General features: G+C 37.1%; 1 protein-coding gene across 5 annotated transcripts in view; it reads left to right on the top strand.

The window, feature by feature from the left end:
- Positions 1-19,857, top strand: part of atr (ATR serine/threonine kinase) — a 108,403-nt gene that overhangs the window by 23,663 nt on the left and 64,883 nt on the right. For all 5 annotated transcript variants that reach the window (XM_039760394.1, XM_039760389.1, XM_039760407.1 and 2 more), the window contains 9 exons: positions 80-251; positions 6,574-6,744; positions 11,038-11,232; positions 11,485-11,670; positions 15,266-15,361; positions 15,453-15,583; positions 17,744-17,887; positions 17,978-18,071; positions 19,687-19,812. In XM_039760394.1, the coding sequence (XP_039616328.1) occupies positions 80-251; positions 6,574-6,744; positions 11,038-11,232; positions 11,485-11,670; positions 15,266-15,361; positions 15,453-15,583; positions 17,744-17,887; positions 17,978-18,071; positions 19,687-19,812 (1,315 nt within the window). The remainder of the gene's footprint in view (positions 1-79; positions 252-6,573; positions 6,745-11,037; positions 11,233-11,484; positions 11,671-15,265; positions 15,362-15,452; positions 15,584-17,743; positions 17,888-17,977; positions 18,072-19,686; positions 19,813-19,857) is intronic.

Here is a 19,857-nt window from a genome sequence, read left to right as displayed (position 1 = left end):
AAGAACTAAATGTCATCTAGTTAGAGAATAATGGCGGTTATAAAGTAACTAATGTATTTTTTGTTATTGTAATTTTTAGTGCTGCCAAAGGGGACTTGGTTCCATTTGCTCTGCTTCACTTATTACACTGTCTTTTGTCTAAGTCTACTTCTGTCTCTGTGACTGCATACACAGAAATTAGGGCTTTGGCTTCAGCCAAACAATTAAAACTACAGCTTTTCTTCAGCCAGAACAAAAAGTCAATTTGTCAGGTAAGTTTTGTTTTGTTTTGTTTTTTTTTATTATTATTTTTTTTTATTTAAGTCTGCTGTAAGTGTACAAAAAGCAAAATGTACCTATTTTTATTCATTTTAACTGTATGTTTTAAATAGTATGTATTAAGGGAGCCTGCATGGCTTCTTTAATTACACCTTTATAAAATAAAGCTTGTCCAATTCAGTTTTTTGGGGTTACATGTACCACTGCAACAGCACATACTAATTTTTTCCTGGGTGGTCATCTTTCATAGAACACATTCACTTATACAGTGGCATGCAAAGGTTTGGGCACCCTTGTTTAAAATGTATAAAGTTAAACATAACTAATTTATTTCCAGCATTTTATGCATGATTTTGTTTTTTACAATTGTACAGTGAAAAACGTAAAGGAGCACCATGCAAAAAAAAAAAAAAAAGTGCAACGCAATATATTTGAGGTCTCAGACAACTTTGCCCAAGGTCTCTGACCTTAATTAGCTTGTTAGGGCTATGGCTTGTTCACAGTCATTGCAAGGAAACCCCTGTTGATCTAAGTTGTAAAGCTGTATAAATTCTCTTCAAACATTGTCTCAACAATCAGCAGCCATGGGCTGCTCACAAAGCAAGAGAAGGCTACAAGAAGACATCAACGTTTTCAAGTAGCTGTTTCCACAGTTCATAATCTATACTAATAAAAAGCAAAGCCCTCACTGACTCACTCGTCACTAATTCTCTAACTTCCCATGTACTGTAGGTAGAAGGCTGACATTTGGCAGGCTCATTCCTTACAGGTTACTTACAAAAGTTAAGCAGGTTTCATTTCGAAATTCTACGTGTAATGGTCATAACTGAATCCTACTTACTTACATATTTACGTCCATAGCCTGCAGCTCGGTCGCCGTGTGAGGCAGAGTTGCATCCCCCATCCCCACGCCTCCCATGTAGTTGGCTGCCTGCCCATATAAGGCTGTCCGTCGCTCCGGTCTCTTCATTCCCTTCCTTGCTTCGCCACGGTATTCATGTCTCCTTGCTGATAACTGCAGCCTTTTTATTTAATCCACGACTTTTCCGCTGTTTTATTGTGCTGATAACTGCAGCCTTTTTATTTAATCCACGGCTTCTCCAATGTTTTATTGTTCATTTATTACGCTTATAGTTATTGTGTAGGTATTTTAGTCTTAGTTTACATTGTTCAGATACCCATTTCTTTTACCGTTCCATCCGTACCCCCATTGATGAGGTCTGGAAGACCAAGAAAACGTTCTGAAGGAACTGCTTATTGGATTGCTAGAAAGGAAAATAAAAACTCCTGTTTGACTGCAAAAGACCTTCAGGAAAATTTAGCAGACTCTGCAGTGGTGGTGCATTGTTCTACTGTATAGTGACACCTGAACAAATATGACCTTCATGATAGAGTCAGCAAAAGAAAACCTTTCCTGCATCCTAGCCACAAAATTCAGTGCCTGAAGTTTGCATATAAACATCTAAATAACCCCTTGCATTTTGGAAACAGGTCCTGTGGACCGATGAAGTCAAAATAGATTGTTTTGACCATAATTTGCAAATGTATGTTTGGAGAAATAAGGGTGCTGAATTCCAGGAAAAGAACACTCCAACTATTATGATACTTGCTAAGGGGGTGTTACTAAGTACTGAACATGCCGGGTGGCCAAACTTGCTTCAGGCCCTTTTCGTAATTTTGGTATTTTGTACCTGTGAATGATGGAAATAAACTGTAATCTTGCTTAAAATACCGAAGAATATGTCATCTTTAACTTCATGCCTTTTGGTGATCAGTTCATCTTCTGCTAACTTAACTCTTCACAGTAAACAGACATTTTAAACAAGGTGCCCACACTTTTCTATGACCCTATATGCAACTAATTTATATCTGTGAATTAACACAGAATGCACATTTTTGGATTGTAGGAGAAAACCTCACTTAGTCTGTGCTTAGGCTAGGATTTGAACACAGAAGCTGTGAGGTAGCAAATCTAACTAATGATAGCCTCTGTACACTTTAGTTTGAATAAATTACAGTTGCACAGTAAAAGTTTAATGGTCCAGCATTGCTGGGGCAGAGATGGTGCAATATTTTTAGATATGTTGAATTGCCATCTATTACATTAGTTTGATTTTTATATACATTTATTATTTCATGAAAAAAGATTGCTTTTTAAAAATACTTAAATTAGCAAAATCTTAGTACCTATTTCCTTTAGGATCTACTGCAGAAGATTGGTAAGGGGTTCTGTCAGCAAAATGCACCTCCTAGGGGAGATCAATGTTACACACAAAATATATATTTATAATGCATTATATTATTTCATTATTATAAAGGAATGAACAACTATATTATTGAGTTAATATATTTGATGTATTTATTATTTAGTGATCTACAATTCCCCATGATGGTAGAGTTCACAAATTAGAATATAATTAACTGTGAAGTAACTTCAGATTTTCTTTTTAATAAGATTAATGTAAAATATGATAAATTTCATTTTGATGCAGGCATAGTCCTTAGCTTAGCCATAGACTAGATTTCAAGAAATGTCTAAAATGTTATCCATCCCGATTTTAGCCTTAACTATTAATCTGTGTAGACATATAACTTGTGCTTGCTCTGTCCTTGAATAACAATTTTCATACATACAACAACAACAACATTTATTTATATAGCACATTTTCATACAAAAAATGTAGATCAAAGTGCTTTACAAAATGAAGAATAGAAAAATAGAAGACACAATAAAAAATAAACATAAGTCAACATTAATTAACATAGAATAAGTAAGGTCCGATGGCCAGGGTGGACAGAAAAACAAAAAAACTCCAAAGGCTGGAGAAAAAATAAAATCTGTAGGGGTTCCAGACCAAGAGACCGCCCAGTCCCCTCTGGGCAATCTACCTAACATAAATCAAACAGTCCTCTTTGTATTTAGGGTTTTCATGGAAGGACTCGATGATGATGGTCACGTAGACTTCTGGCTTTCAGTCCATCAATGTTGGTGCATCATGATGCTTTGAGTAGGTGGTGGTGGCGCAGGCCGCCACCACAAAGAAACCGGAAAAAGTAACAGAAGAGAGAGTAGGGGTCAGTACGGACAACAACAACAAGAATCTGAACAATAATCTTTTCAATATGTGAATTCAAATAAGGCCTTTATTTGCAGATGTCAAAATGTAGTCTTCAAAGAAAAAGAAATGGGGTGTAAATATTTTGCTGCCTCATATACAGCAGGCCTAAAATATGTGCATGGTGTTGTGAAATGAAAAGATTATCAAGATATTTTTAAGTGCAGTATCCAAACCAGTATTTTGAATCTGGCTTTCAATTGTAGGTGTAGGTTCCTCTGGTAAGGTAATGATGATCTTCATCATCACTTTAAGCACCCCAGAAATGGAACACGATGAAAAGATGGACTGTTTTGTAATGGAAGCGAGTTCTGAGCTGAATGCCTCTGAAAACCTGTAGTCAGACCTGAGAGTAATATTTTGATGAAGAATTAAAATGATTTGTAGCTGAAGGTTCAGGCAACATTTCAGTGGAGTAATGAAGCAAGCAAAGAAACTGAGGGAGTCTAAATGAGGCATAATTTCATACAGGTAAAATTCCGTTACAGTGAAATTTTCATTACAACAAAGTATTTTTATGGTCCCGACAGTTTTCCCATATGACACAAGTCTATAGAAATCTCGTTACTTCGAAATACATTCAGCATATACTTTCATTACACCGAAGAACCCAAAAGACCTTGAAATTCCTGAATGAATCATCCAGAGATCAGTTAGTTCTGTGGTCGCCACTCAGCTGTGCACAACAATCCCCAAACAGAAACAGTAATTTTTGTTTCTTTCTTCCAAGTTTCCTCGTACTGTTATTATTTTTTTTTTGCTGTTTTTGATTTCTGTGGTTTTCAGTGACACAGTACCTTTTGCTTATTGCTTGTCAGCATTTGAAAAACATCCATTGGAATTTAACTCATTGTCACCCTCCTATAGAAACGCAGACGCGAAAAAACACTAACAGTTCATATTAGAAAAAAGAAAAAACTTTTACATTTTTGCAACTCTCGACTGTGGCAAAAAGAAAAAAGACGTCAGCGAATTCGGAATTTCACCATCGACACTCTCAACTTTCTTTGGCCGAGCAAAAAAAGAAGAAAAATCTCGGGTTTCAAACGTATTTGAACTGCTGCATTTAAAGATCGAAAAAGCCATTTTTATGTGGTTCAGTGATGCTCATTCAAGAAACATTTCTATTAATGCAGCACTCATTCAAGAAAATGTGAGGTTTCTAAACTCTGTTGGGACATCCCCGAACTGGACAACATGCTGAAGAGTGTCCCGAAGTGCGATCACCGCGTCTGTGGAAGACTGTTTATCTTTTGCCGGAGCAACAGCAGGCACGTAACTCTGCTGCTTCTCTTAGCCAAAGCAAACAGAAAAGATCTCAATGGGTGATGCAAGGAACATTGTAAATGTAGGGCACAGGATTACTTGGCCACTAATCTGGTCACGACCCTGCCTGATTGCTGTGTCTGTCTATAGGAGAGGGGCAGATCCCGCTACAATAAATAACTGTGCTGTTCCTGTTTCAAGCTGAATAAAGCTGGTTTTACTAAAATGCTGAGACTGAGCCTCGTGTTTTGGGGTGCAAGACAGGGACTTCTAACGCAACCCTGATCTTTTATGATTTGCTTCTGTGGCGCTTCACTGCACCTCTGTGAGCCTGCTGTTGCCCTGACCCGGTAACAGACAAACAATCTTCCACAGATGCAGCGATCGCGCTTCGGGATGCACTTCGGCGTGTCACCCCATTGGGTTGGGGGGGGGGGAACCCAAAAGAGTTCAGAAACCTCATACTATGAAGAAGAAAAGGATTATCCGGCTTCTGATTGATAACTGTGCTACCCACAACATGCTTCTACGTTTAGATAATGTTTGCGTTTAATTCCTCCCACCCAATTGCACGGCAGTGCTTTAGCCGTTGGATTTGGGCATCATTCACACCCTGAAAGTGTATTATAACAAGGAAATACTGAGAAAAAGTCTCGTCAGCATAACTTGTAGACAGGAGGAGATGAAAATTAACGCCAGAGAAGCTATTGAACTGATTGCAAACGCCTGGACGCAAGTGAAAGAAAGTACTATAGTGACAAATACAGAATCTCATTACAAAAAAATTTTAATTACAGCAAAATATTTTTTAGGTACCTGGCAGTTCGTTGTAGCGGAATTTTACCTGTATTAGTTTTTAGGTGCCTATGCTTTTTGATACAGGATACTTTTTGATTTTGAAGCAAAAAAAAAAATAGATTTTTTTTCTTCACTCATTTTTAAAATTTTAAATAAAATGAATGAAAGTCAGAAGGTTATTACTTTTTTCCTTTCTCCATTCTGTTTTATAAAATAAGTTGAAGTTGCTGGGATGGCAGTAAATGTGACACTAACTCTTCTCATTGGGTAACATTTCATCATTCAAGCAAGACAATCAACCGAAACACACTGTTTTTGTAACCAAGTGATTATTCAATTTAAAAAGAGGACATTTTTGGACAATTGCCCTAAACACACTGTTCTTGTAATAGAGGAATGTTAAGAGGTAAATTATAGACATTTGTTTAATGAATTCAGGTTAACCATTCTAAAGTCAACTATGTGGGCATTTTACTGCCAAAGACAAAATTAAAAGAAAACACTCTCCAAAACGAGAAAGAACTGGAGATTTGTTGTTTGAGTCTAATGGATCATCATCTTATTGCTCACAGACTTAGGCAGTTAATACATGTTTAGATTATACCATTTCAAGTTAAACTAATGTATTGTGTATATTATTAATGTGATGAATTACGTTTTGCTTGCCTCTAAATAAGGGGAACTATTTTAAAATTATACTGTATTTTCAAACTTTCATATCTCTTACAAATGAAATTAAAATATTATATCTTCCACTTTAGTCTTTTAAAATTTTGAAATACCAGGTACAGAAACATTAGGCAAATATTGTCCAAATTACTTTTTGAGTTCAGCGTTGTTTTCAAAAGTTTTGCTGAATTGGATTTTAATATTTGTTTAAGTATTAGCTTCTACAATTACACCAAGTATTAAAATAACAAGGGAACACTTCCATCTATCCATCCATTATCCAACCCGCTATATCCTAACCAAGGGAACACTTGTTTTACTTTATATTTGTGAAAGATAATTTTGCTGTTTACTAAAACTGAATAACTAAAATAATGTATTTGCACATTTTAAGCAGATCTGATCATAAATTATAATTGTATATTTTGTTGATGATGGTTTAATCATAACCTTAATCTCCTTCTAGTTTCTGATTGAGTCTTTGCACTCTAGACACCTCACTGCGCTCAGCAATACTCCAAGACATAGCCAGGAGCGGCTCCAGCAAGAAGTGGCACATCAGCGAGAAGTTGCACTGGACATTTTATCTCAAGTAGCACATGTGTTTGAATTCCCTGATTTGAATCGGTTTCTTAATGTAAGTAAATATATTTTAAGTTATTTAAAAAAAAAAGAATGTGAAAACAGTTGATGTTTCAGGAAAAATGTTATAACTGTTTTGGTAGGCAGTTTATGTGAAATAGTTCTTCTTTTATTGGCTCTTATTTCTTCCAGAGGTGTTTTTTTTTAATCTGTTACTTACCCGATTTTGTTTGTAGTGAATGCATAGGAAGGATTTTAATGTGGGACGTAGGTCTTGATGTAGTAGGCTTGAATAGTTGGGGACGCCTAATAACAGCAAATTATAACAAAAACATCAGTTTAATAAAAAAAAATAATAATAATCTCTGATTACTTATGTTGTATAATCCCCATGTCAGGTATCTAGGCAGGCTGACAACATCCCAGACACACAGTTTTCCTAAAATATTGTTAAATAAACCACTTTCAGAAAATCTTATGGATGACTGGGCAGCGCATTTAGTTGGATTAAGTATTTGAATTGAAGACCAATGCCTCGTCTCATTTGCTGTGAATTGCCCAAATTCTTCTTGAATCCCCTTAGATGTGCACATATGCAAAGCATTCTTTTCACATAGTAATGTCTTTTCTTACTTTTCCCGAAACTTTAAATTTCTAATTGTCAATGTTAAATGTGCATGAAATGTCAGGTTAACCAATGGATGAGCTATTAATGGGCACAATTCCTTACCAATGAATGAGTTGGGTATCTTCATTTCAAAAGCTTGTTCTGTTTTGGTCATGTAAGTGTGTTTTCTGGAAGTTGTTTATTTAGCATTTTCTCCAGAGATGTTTTGATATTGTCTGTGTCTTTTTTTTGCGTTGTTCCCCATTAAAGCCCACTATATAAGGAACTTTGTGATCTCCGTTTTCTATGAAATTTTTTTTTTAATTTTTTGGCATGAGCTAAAAAAAAATGTTTTGGGTGGAGTTATCCATTAAAAGTTTTAGTCCCTCCTCTGAGCAAGCCACTTAACCTGTCTGTGTCAAATTAAAAAAAAATATATATTAATATATTCTTATCTGTTTTTTTTTTGTTTTTTTTAGATAAAGGAGTCAGTTTAGTACATAATGATAATAATAAAATGACACTAATTACTAGGGATGTAATGGTTCACTTTGTTCACTATTCGGTTTGATACATGATACTGGGTTCACAATTTGATATCTTATGATTTTTATACAAAGTCTGAATGAAGAAAACCTATGATTGAAAAATTTTTGTTTAATATTATTTCTGAGACAGTTGCATTTCAGAATCAACAATTCATTTTCCTTGCCACTACTTAAACAATATTGTAACCGTGAAAGTCTTCTGCACAATATATAAAAAAAGCACAACACACTTTTAATACTATGCTTAATGTTCTACTTATTAATGAAACAAATTATTATAAAAGTTGTTTTCTTGCCAGAAAAAGTTCAGTTCCAAAAATAGTGCAAATAATAATCTAATAAGGATGGGTGCATGTGCTGATAGTGTGCTGCTGCACTCACCACACTCATAACCACCTGGATCAGGATCCGGGTACAGCGTACCACCAACCCCCAAGTTTTTCGTGTAAGTTGGAGGACCTGCTTGCAGGGTTGGATGCAGATTAACATCATACCAAGGAGGAAGCAATTGAAGGTTAAGGGCCTTGCTCAAGAACCCAATGGAGTAGAGTCACTTATGGTGTTCACAGTTCACATTTGAACAGATCCCTAGCCTCGGGGTCACCACTCTACCCCAAAAAACAAGAGCAAAGCTTAATAATCTCCTTTCTTAGTTTAGGAAATCAACATTTTTTTAAGAACACAAGCATAATCACATTTTCAGGTAGCACAATTCACAATATCTCCTACAGTTGAAAAAAACACATTAACTTGGAACAGACAGTGCTGGAGTTGAGATATGTTTTTGGACAGTGGGGAAAGCAGTGGGTACTTTGGAGAACGTTCTTTCCACCATTTAAATGGACAACAGCAAGTGAGTGCACTAGATGACCCTTTCTGTACATATCAATTTCCTGCTCTGTCCCACTCATGGCCAGTGCCACTGATTCAGTGAAATAATCTCCAAGCAGATTTTCCAGAGCCAACTATTTAGGAGGTGGTTGTTCCAGTTCAGCACCATGTTGTTCTGTTTCTTTTCCTCCTGTTCCCTCTGTTTTCTGGATTTGCAAATAGCAGAGGTTAAAAGTTTGTGGTCTTTTTTTTTATTACTAAAATCACTAGTTGCAATTCAAATTTTAGTATCTAAAAGTAAACTCCAACTAGTGAGGAACAATTTGGTGAGATTATAAGTCATAATATGTTCAACATTTAATATGTGACTAGTGTCAATTCCATTACGTATCAGTATTTAAACTGCCTCTAGTTCTGCTTTCTATCTTAGATGCTATTGTGAGTAGCACTAATAGCACTCTACAAAACATATGATTTTTATCTACAAAACATATGATTTTTACGGATGAGAACAGACACACATGGACAGAGTAAATAAATACCTGCCTGTACTAAAACTGCGTTGTTTTCTCTTTCAGCCATTTGAGCACAGCATCTTGTTGACTGGGTTCCACATGTGGCAGAGTTCTAAATCTTGCATCCATCATTGTGCACTCAACAAGAAAATCATAGTCCGCAGTGTATCTGGACATGAGATTTTTCAGAATTGCACTCTTTATGCTGGCCACAGTAGTTGAGTCTTTCTAATTTGGGGCCATGCTTTCCTCAATCATGGGCTTTCGCAGAACAATGAGAAAAACAATAGGGATATATTCATCACATAACACTGTGGTGGCTGACTTGATGGGTTTAAGCAGTTGTACAATATCCTCATCGTCACTAATGTTAGTGCTCTCCAGTGCGTCCATTTTATGTGCATTTCACCATATCTCTGAGCTTATGAGGGCTGCTGTTGTTGCTGCTTGCTGCTCAATATAGCGATCGAACATTTACAGTTTACTATTCCATCGTGTTATAACATCGACTGTCAGTGCATATGATGGAAGGCCCAGTAATTTCTGTTCTGTGGAAAATACAGTTGTAGTTGTGGGACTCTGATGGGGAAAAAAGCAATGAGCACTTGATATGAGGACAAAACCCAGCCTCTATTACTGATAAATCCATGTTACGTACATTATCATTAACAACAGTGATATTAAGATTTGTCCTTTCAAGCTCTTATTCCAAAACAGCTGATTTCAGCACATCAGCAATGTTGCATCCAGAGTGGGTTTCAAAAAAAGGCAGAGTTTGAAGCATAAAACTTGCCATTTCCCAGTTGCTGGTGATAGCATGGTCTGTGATCGTGACATAACTATGGTTTGCCCTGGAGGTCCAGCCTTCTGTAGTTATTGTGATGCTCTCTGCGTCTTTCAGGGATTCCTTGTTGTACAGGACTGGCAATGCAGTACTACTAAAGTGTAGACATAAGGGAATGCTTTACTTTGGCTCAAGTGTGTTCATGAGCAGCTGAAACGCCTCATTCTCAACAGTCTTGTGTCCTTTGCAATAAGAACACCAATATACCTTATTATTTCTTTTGACCTTCCACTCAACTGAGGAAGCTGTGCTGCAAATACATTTTTCAGAGATGTTTGGCCTTTAGGCAATTGCTGCCTTTGATGGCATTGTACATGGTTCAAAATGTTCGTAGTGTTTGCTCTTATGTATGTCAAAACTCTCTTGCAGTACTTGCAAGTGGTCTTTGTCTTATCAACTATTTTCTCTACGTTTACTGTATTTTTTCAGGAACTCCAAAATGCTGCCAGACAGCAGATTTAAGTGATGACTGGGCATCCTCAATTTCTACTTTGTTTAACTCCATTATTATTTAAGTTACTCCATGCTTAGCTAAATACTCTCAAACTAAGGCTAGGGTTTTTAATTCATGTATGATGCTGACTGCACCCTATTTTGTTTAAAAACAGAATAAAAAAAAGAATGAGAGAGAATGCATTAATTTTCCACATCATTGCTATCAACATCTACCTGTATATATGCATGATGCACATCATTGTATTTTTGAATCGTGAAATTTCATGGCACAAAATATCATTACATTCCTACTAATTACTATTTGTTTTTTATTGTTCATTTTTTTTCTCTTGTATCCTTCTTTTGTAAAAATAACGTATTCAAAAATGTTGGACACATTGTCAAATTGTAGAAAAAAAATAAGCATGACCATGTTTTAGAAGAAAATATTGTCTTGAAGAATAATAAACATTGAATTAATATGCATTAATATGTATATTCCAGTCAAGATGGATATATGCATTAAAGTTCGATTGCTTTTCTGAAGTGTTTCATTATTTGCTTGCAGCGTACATTGCAGGTCCTTCTTCCTTTATTGGCTGCTAAGGCAAGTTCCACATCTTCTGCATTGATTCGGACCATTGCTAAGCAACTGAATGTAAACCGCAGGGAGATTCTCATTAATAACTTCAAATATATATTTTCACATTTGGTCTGCTCCTGCTCAAAAGATGAGTTGGCACGTTCATTTCATTACCTCAAGGTAAGTGTAACTGCTCTCTTGAAATTTCATTTGTCAATTAACAAGTGTGCCTGCCTTATTTAAAGAGTAAATCCTGATACTCAAATAACACTTGTTCTTTGGTAGAGTTGTGTTTGTTCATTGGATAATACATACATAAGGAAAAATCATTTCTTTTTATTATACATTTGAATTTAAAATATTGTTCATTGTTAGAACTTTTCTTTTTTTACTGGAAAGGCAGATCTATTGTTTTGTGCTTTTTGATTAAAGAATGAAACAGAAATTGAATTGGGAAGCCTGTTAAGACAAGATTTTCAAGGTCTACATAATGAGCTGTTGTTACGTCTTGGTGAGCACTATCAACAGGTCTTCAATGGGCTGGCTATTCTAGCATCATTTGCATCCAGTGATGACCCCTACCAAGGGCCAAGAGAAATTACTACACCTGAGCTGATGGTAAATATGTCATGTTATCTAAAAGCCTGTTCAGCATAACTTTATTAAATGATCTCATAATTATTCAGAAAACTCTAATGTTATTTAATATTGCAATGAACCATTTTCCTATTTTAGCTTGTCCAGATTTTCTGAAATGCTTTCTTCTAGCTACAAACTTGACAATATGACCTTGGTTAGTACATACTATGCTATTATGTAGATAAGAGAACAGATTAATTTATTTGCAAGGTGCTACATTATGATTTGAATATAAGATATGTGATAACACTTCCCGAGTTGAAAATTCTTATCCTTCTTTAACTATAATAGTATGACAAAAAGACAAGTAATCTGTATGCCTAGGCTCCATGTGTTGTCCCTTGACATGCTCCTTGTCCATATGCTCATGGTACTCTACAGCATAATGACACAGTAGGCAAGTCTCATATTATAGACAAGACACAATTACCAAATAGATAGGCACAGAAAGCTGGAGTTTGGTTGTTTTGTTTTAACCTTATTTGCACTTAGATTATTCCTGTACTTTATTTGCTGAACTCTTGTGCAGATTATGCTAGTAAAGGTGCATGTTTTTATATAAATGTTTCATCCTCTTTGATGCTGTTCTGGTTCCAGAGGTCTTTCACACATAACCATAATTTGTTAAAAGCAGTGGAGTCAGCATCATGGCTTTGGCATATGTAGCTACTCCTGGAATGTACATCATCATATTTTTTAATGAAGTAACTAATACATACATCTAATAAAAAAATGATCTAAATGAAATGTTTTGCTGATCCAGAGGAAAGTGTTGTTTTTTTATTTGATGGTCTGAATTTTTAATCTGTCTGACATGGTAATACTTGACCAATGTCAAATGACAGTCTGATTTTTTTTTTTTTGGGGATTTTTGCCTTCTTGCATTTATTTGTACGGATTAGGCAGCCGAAAATATCATTAATAACAATTATAGTCATAAAAAAAAGTTTCAGAAATATGAAACATTTGAAAATTTAACAGGAAGAGGACAAATAAGCATACTGCACCCACATTTCCAAATCACCTATTAGATGCCACCTCCATCATGGGAAAGTTCCATAAAAAGAACCCTTTTTAAGAAAAAGCAACAACATGCAACATCTCAAGTTTCCCTGACATCTGTGGAATGTGTGCTGTGATCAAATGAGATGAATATTGAACATTTTTGCCATCCACTACATCATGATGTTTTTGTGCAAGTAGTTCAGGGGGTATTTTAATTCCACTACATACAGGGACATTTTAGCCAAAAACCAAACTGCTTCTGCCAGAATGTTAAAACTCAGCCCAAATACACATCAACATCAAGACAGAGAGAACATCATATCAAAGTTTTGCAATGGCCACCTCAGTCTGTAGATTCGAACCAAGTTAAAAACCTGAGTTGTGAATTTAAGAGGGCAGTCCACAAGCACATGCCAAAGAATAATAATGAACTGGAAATGTTTTGCATGGAGACTCCTCCTATACAAGTGTTTTCCAACCTAATTAAACCTTGAGAAAGTGGCTTGGTGCAGTTACTTTTGCCATAACATTCATTATCTCTTTACAATGACACTTTCCAAGGAGTGGGATATATTAGGCAGTAAGTGAACAGTCAGATCTTTGAAGGTGATGTGTTGTAAGCAGAAAAAATGGGCAAAATGTGACTTTGACTAGGACCACATTTCGTTGCCTAGCCGACTAAACAGCAGGTCTTCTGGGGTTCTCCCGATATATGATGGTTAGTACCTACTAAGTCCAAGGAAGGCCAACTGGTGAACCAGTGACCAAGTCATGGGTGCCCAAGGCTCTTTGATACATATAGAGAATGAAGGGTAGCCTCTGATGTCTGATTCCAAAGAAGAATTTTTAGCACAAATTGTTGAAAAATGTAATTCTGGCTATAAGAGAGTGGTGTAGTTGCAGTTTACTGTGTATGGGGCTATGTAGCCACAGACTGGTTAGAGTGCTCGTGCAGACCCTGTCTACCACTGAAAACTTCTGCAATGGGCATGTGAGTGTCAGAAGTGGACCGTGGATTAGTGGAATAAGGTGGCCTGGTCTGTGTGTGTGCATCATTTACTTATGGAAGAGATGGCAGCAGGATGCACTATGAGAAGAATGCAAGCAGTGTGATACTCTGGGAAGTGTTTTCCTGGGAAACCTTGGATCCTGGCATTCATGTGGATGTTACTTTGACACTTACCACCTACTGCACCTAAAGATTATTGCAGACAATGCACAGTTGTGTAAAATTGACCAAGCTCACAACCATAGCACCTGACAAGCACTTGAGCTTTATTGAGTATTTGCTACATGCCTATTCTTTGAGCTTCACTCATTGTTTCTGTTTTTACTTTGCTTCTGTTGACAGCCTTCATTTGCATAAACTGGCACACCCCATTTCTCTGTGTGATTGCTGTACAGTGTCAAAAAGGGTACACAGTGAATTAAATGTCCCACTTGCTAGAGCATTGTTAACGACAAATATCAACAAATAAAAAAACACATTTCAGTTAAGTTTTGTTTTTTTTTAAATGTCACCTAATTTCATTCAAAGCATTTCTGAGATTTAGAATTTTTATTTTGTGGGGTGGTTTGCTCCTAAATATTGAAATATTGAAATGTCCTTTCTTAGTGGATACCATCTTGCCAAATTTCAGATTTTTAATTAAACGAGATATGAGTGAGTCAACTTCGCATTGTATATATTGTGGTTGATGGAAGGAATTGCAGGTCCACAAGCTGAAATGTTGGGGCACCAACCCAGTCGTCCCTGTTTAATTGAAGAATAAACAAAAGGTGTGCTAGATAGCACTAAAACAAATGAGAATCAGGGTCTTTGTCTTGGGAACTTTTCTTGGCTAACAAAGCCTGTTATAGTCACTGTGGGAAGGAGTTCTGTTCTGCTGTGCGTACTCATAGTGATGCCTTCTTCTGGGAACCATGGGATATGCAGCGGAGGTGTCGGTTGTCCTCACTGGGTGTTTTCTTGGTACTGTGAAAGGAATAAAAGAGGATAAGGTTAGCACCAGCAACCCCTCTTGACCCGGGGTGGTAGTACATACCTCAGAAGAGCTTGGAGGATGATCTATTGATGCACATGTGTGACAATTTATTCGTTTTTTAATTTATTTATAGGCACACATAAGGTCAGTGGTTAGCGGTTACCATCGCTGCCTCAAAGATATTCTCATGGTGTCTGTGTGATTTACTAAGTACTTTGGTTTTCCCCTCAAAGACATGGATGTTAGCCTTGCTTGCAATTCTGCATTATCCATATGCGAGTGTTAAGTTTAAGAATGTGTTTTACAATAGAATGCCTTACTGGTCACTTTTACCTTGGAGCCATTACTGTTATTAGGTAACCATATATTTTATGTACTTACTGCTTACAACATTACAGTTATTTTCTATAAAACACATTTCTTGTATTTTTTGTAAATTCATGACATGATTACTTTATGCTGTCTTAGTCACAAAGTTACTTGAATGTAAATAGTGTAATCTAAGACTTAATTCTTATTTTCGTAATGACACATAGAAATACTGAATAGAATACTGCTTTAAAAAATATATGTGCTCTCCACAGGCCGATTATCTCCAGCCCAAGCTTTTAGGTATTTTGGCTTTTTTCAACATGCATCTTCTGAGCTCTAGTGTTGGAGAGAAAGAAAAGAAAAAAATGGTAAATATAATCATTACCATATATAATGTATTAATGAATTACTTTAATGTTTTCAAGGTTATGCACTTGGCACTCTTTTTGTCATCTACAGGCTTTAAACAGCTTGGTATCTTTGATGACACTCATGGGCCCAAAACACATTAGTTCTGTGAGAGTCAAGATGATGACTACATTGAGAACAGCACTAAGATACAAAGATGACTTCCCTCAGCTTTGTTGCAAGTGAGAACTTCTGTTTATTCTAGAGTCATGTTACACTTAATATCTTTTTCTATTCTCCTACACAAATAGCCAAATATTAAGAGAATTCTAAGGCTAAGACTTAGTAGAATGTATCTATTTCATGCTGATAACAAAATGTTATATAGTACTGATCCATAGTATCACTGCCATAGACAATTAATCCACTGGGGCTTCAAAATCAACTTGAATTTCAAAACCAGGTGTAGTCTTGCATGTCAGAATGAACTGAAGTTGATTTCTTATGAATATCTTGCAACATTACAAATAACTGGAGCAAGTCCTTTTAATTAGATTCTCAGGTCATGAATTGAAAGCAGCATGGACAAAATATACAGTGCTCAAAAAATTAAGGGAACACTTACTCATCACAGTCTAACAATAAGTCAATTAAGCTTTAGAGATATCAGTCTCTCCAGTTAGGAAGCTTAAGTAACTGTGAATTAGCTTCACATCCTTGGTGCAAATTAAAGTGATAACAAGTGTACTGGAGAGAAAACAGCAAGACAATCCCCAGAAAGGGAATGGTTTTGCAGGTGGTGGCCACAGACAATTACTCTCTCCTTATTCTTCCTGCCTGATTGTCGTCTAATTTTGTGTTTTGCTAGTGTTCATGCCACTACTGGTAGCATGAGGCAGTACCTGCTGCCCATTCAGGTCGCACAGGTAGTCCAGCTCCTCCAGGATGGTACATTCATATGTGCTGTCACAAGACGATTTGCTGTGTCTCCCAGAACAATATCAAGAGTATGGAGGAGTTACCAAGAGATGGGAAATTACGTGAGGAGAGCTAGACAGGGCTGTAGGAGGGCATCAACCCAGCAGCAGGACCAGTATCTGCTTCTTTGTGCAAGGAGGAACAGGAAGAGCACTGCCAGAGTCCTGCAAAATGACCTTCAGCTGGCTACTGGTGTGCATGTTTTTTACCAAACTGTCAGAAACAGAGTCCATGAGGGTGGGATGCGGACCTGACACCCTCTAGTGGGACCTATGATAACATCCCATCACTGTGCAGCTTCATTGGCCAGAGAACACCAGAATTGGCAGCTCCACCACTGGCACCCCATTCTCTATGCAGATGAGAGCTGGTTCACACTGAGCACATGTGACAGACGTGAAGGAGTCTGGTGACGCTGTGGTGAACGTTATGCAACATCATCCAGCATGACCGGTTTGGCGGTGGGTCAGTGATGGTCTTGGAAGGCATATCCTTGAATGGATGCACAGACCTCCATGTGCTAGACAACAGTACCCTGACTGCTGTTAGGTACCAGAAAGAAATCATCAGAGCCATTGTCAGACCTTATGCTGGTGCGGTGAGCCCTGTGTAGGCAGTTCCTGGATGATGAAGGCATTGATGCCATTGACTGCCCCGCATGTTCTTCAGACCTGAATCCAATTGAGAACCTCGGGAACATTATGTATCTGTGCATCCAACAATGCCAACTAGCGCCAGAGACTGTTCAGAAGCTCACTCATGCCCTGATCCAGGTTTGGGAAGAGATCCCCCTGGACACCATCCGCTGTCTCATTAGGAGCATGCCCAGACATTGTCAGCAGTATGTACAAGCACGGGGGCACCCAGATACACTACTGAGTAAAATTATGAGCTGTACTTAAAGTGCTTTTGATAGTTCAAAAGGTAGAATGGACTACTGTGTATAGGGATTATTGTTCATATTTGATATATAACATAAATGTATTGTAAATGACATTCACTGAATTCATGTTTGTTTTGTGTCTTATTCATTGTAATGTAATCAATGAAAATAATAAATTTATTATCTACGCAATTTATAGGGACTATCATCACAAGGTACTTTTAAAATCTGCTGCAGTAGGTTACAATACAAAATATATTTTTCAGTGAATTGCATATATACTACCTAATGAAAGATAAAAGCTACAAAGTTAAATCATTAGAACTACAAATCATAATGGTGGGAGTAAAGGCAAAGATTACATTACAGACATATGATCACTGTGCTTTCTTAAATTTGGATTTTTAAATATGTTTAGTCTCTCTTGGTACAATAGGAAAGCAGGTATACATTAATTACACTAAGATATTAAAAAAATGTAGATGTGCTGTTTTCCTTTTTTGTGCTGACATAAATTTCCGCCTATCCTTTCTGTTAACAGAGCCTGGGATTGCTTTGTCCGATGCATAGATAAAGTTTATTTGGGACCTCTTCTTAGTCATGTTATCGTTGGATTACTTCCTCTAATTCCTTCACAGCCAAAAGAAACTGCTGTTATATTTCATTACCTCATTGTTGAAAACAGGTGTGTTTTCTTTAATATTTACTTTATTCTTTTATTATGCATGTTTCATATTTTGGATGGTTGAAATTAACAAATCCAGTGTGCTTCCAGAGCTGCAGTTCAGGACTTCCTTCATGAGATCTATTTTTTACCTGATCATTCAGAGCTGAAAGAGATTCAGAAAGTTTTACATGACTATAGAAAGGTTAGTATTAGTCACTATGAAATTATATATACTGTATGTATGTGTGTGTGTATGTATGTATGTATGTATGTATGTGTATATATGTGTGAGGGATATCCAGAAAAAAAAGGTTACAACAGCTGTTAAAAATCAAAAAATGAATATACTTCAACCAAATTTACAGGGTATGTTCCAAAATATGTTTATATTTCTCAACATAATCACCGTCAACTTCGATGCACTTCTTCAGCCTGGGCACCAGCTTTTTTATACCCTCGTCGAATACGCTCCGCTCCACCTCCGAAAGCCACTTCTCCACTGTCTCCTTCACCTCCTCATCGTTGGAAAAAAGTTTCCCACCCAAGAATTCTTTCAGTTTGGTGAAAAGGCGAAAATCTGAGGGCGCAAGGTCCGGGGAATAGGGTGGGTGGGTAACAATATCCCATCCAAAGGACACAAGCAGGTCCTGAGTCACATGAGCAGTATGGGGTCTGGCGTTGTCGTGAAGGAGGAACACACCATGAGTCAGCATTCCCCTCCTTTTGTCTTTAATCTTTTTTTTTCAATTTTTTTAGGTTCTCACAATATGTTTCAGCATTGATGGTGGTCCCTTTGGCCATGAAATCCACCAACAAAACCCCTTTTCTGTCCCAAAGACAGATGCCATAATCTTCCGCTCTGAAAACTGAACTTTGAATTTTTTGGCTGATGGGGAATGGGTATGGCGCCATTGTTGGGACTGCCTTTTGGACTCAGGAGTATAGTGACATACCCAAGTTTCGTCTCCAGTCACAATAGAGTCAAGGAATGCCTCACCCTCGATTTCATAACGCTGAAGAAATTCACATGCAGCCAAAACGCGATTTTGGCGATGTTCTGGAGTCAACATTTTTGGCACCCATCTTGCACTCAGCTTTCTGTAATCAAGTTTTTCTGAGACAATTTTACCCATGAGACTTCGTGAGATGTGTGGGAACATTTCATGAAGGATGTCAATCGTCACACGACGATCACTGCGAATTTTTTCATCAACTTGCTGCAGAAGCTCTTCTGAAACGAGACGGCCTCCCACTCCTTTCTTCGTCATGAGTGTCAGTGCGACCTTCTTTGAACGACCTAACCCACTTGTAAACATGCTGACGTGATATTACCTCAGGTCCATAAGTTTCCACAAGCTGACGATGGATCTCGGCTGCGGATTCACGACGCAAAGTGAAGAACTTGATGACCGAACGAATCTCGCATCGGCGGTAGGTGGAGCAAACGGCCTCAGCAGAGGTTGACGAACTCGCTTGCTGTAATGACATTTCACAACTGACTGACGCGGTCCTGGGCTTATTTTGACCGTTAGGACCCCCCTACACGCAGGTATGCCAACCTTCGAAAAAAAAAATTCCCTGCACCCTCCAGGGCACTTGTAACCTTTTTTTCTGGATATCCCTCATATATACAGTTGGAGTATATATGTATGTGTGTGTATATATATATATATATATATATATATATATATATATATATATATATATATATATATATATATATATGTATGTGTGTGTATATTATTTATATATTTTGTTTTATAAATCTATATATATCTGTGTGTAATATTATAATCTCTTTCGGAAATCTTGACCAGCAAACCTCCAAGAGTACAGACTTGCAGGCATCTCTTCTTCAATCCATGAGAGCTGTTCAACATGAGAATGTAGATATACGAATACATGCTCTTACCAGCTTAAAGGAGATGATGTATAAGAATCAGGTAGTATATTGTTGAAGTTTACAGTAGTTGCCTTCTATTCCACAA

This window comes from Polypterus senegalus, chromosome 1 (assembly GCF_016835505.1).
Source record: "Polypterus senegalus isolate Bchr_013 chromosome 1, ASM1683550v1, whole genome shotgun sequence".
In the NCBI taxonomy this organism is placed as follows: domain Eukaryota; kingdom Metazoa; phylum Chordata; class Cladistia; order Polypteriformes; family Polypteridae; genus Polypterus; species Polypterus senegalus.
This window is presented reverse-complemented; position numbering and strand designations above follow the sequence as displayed.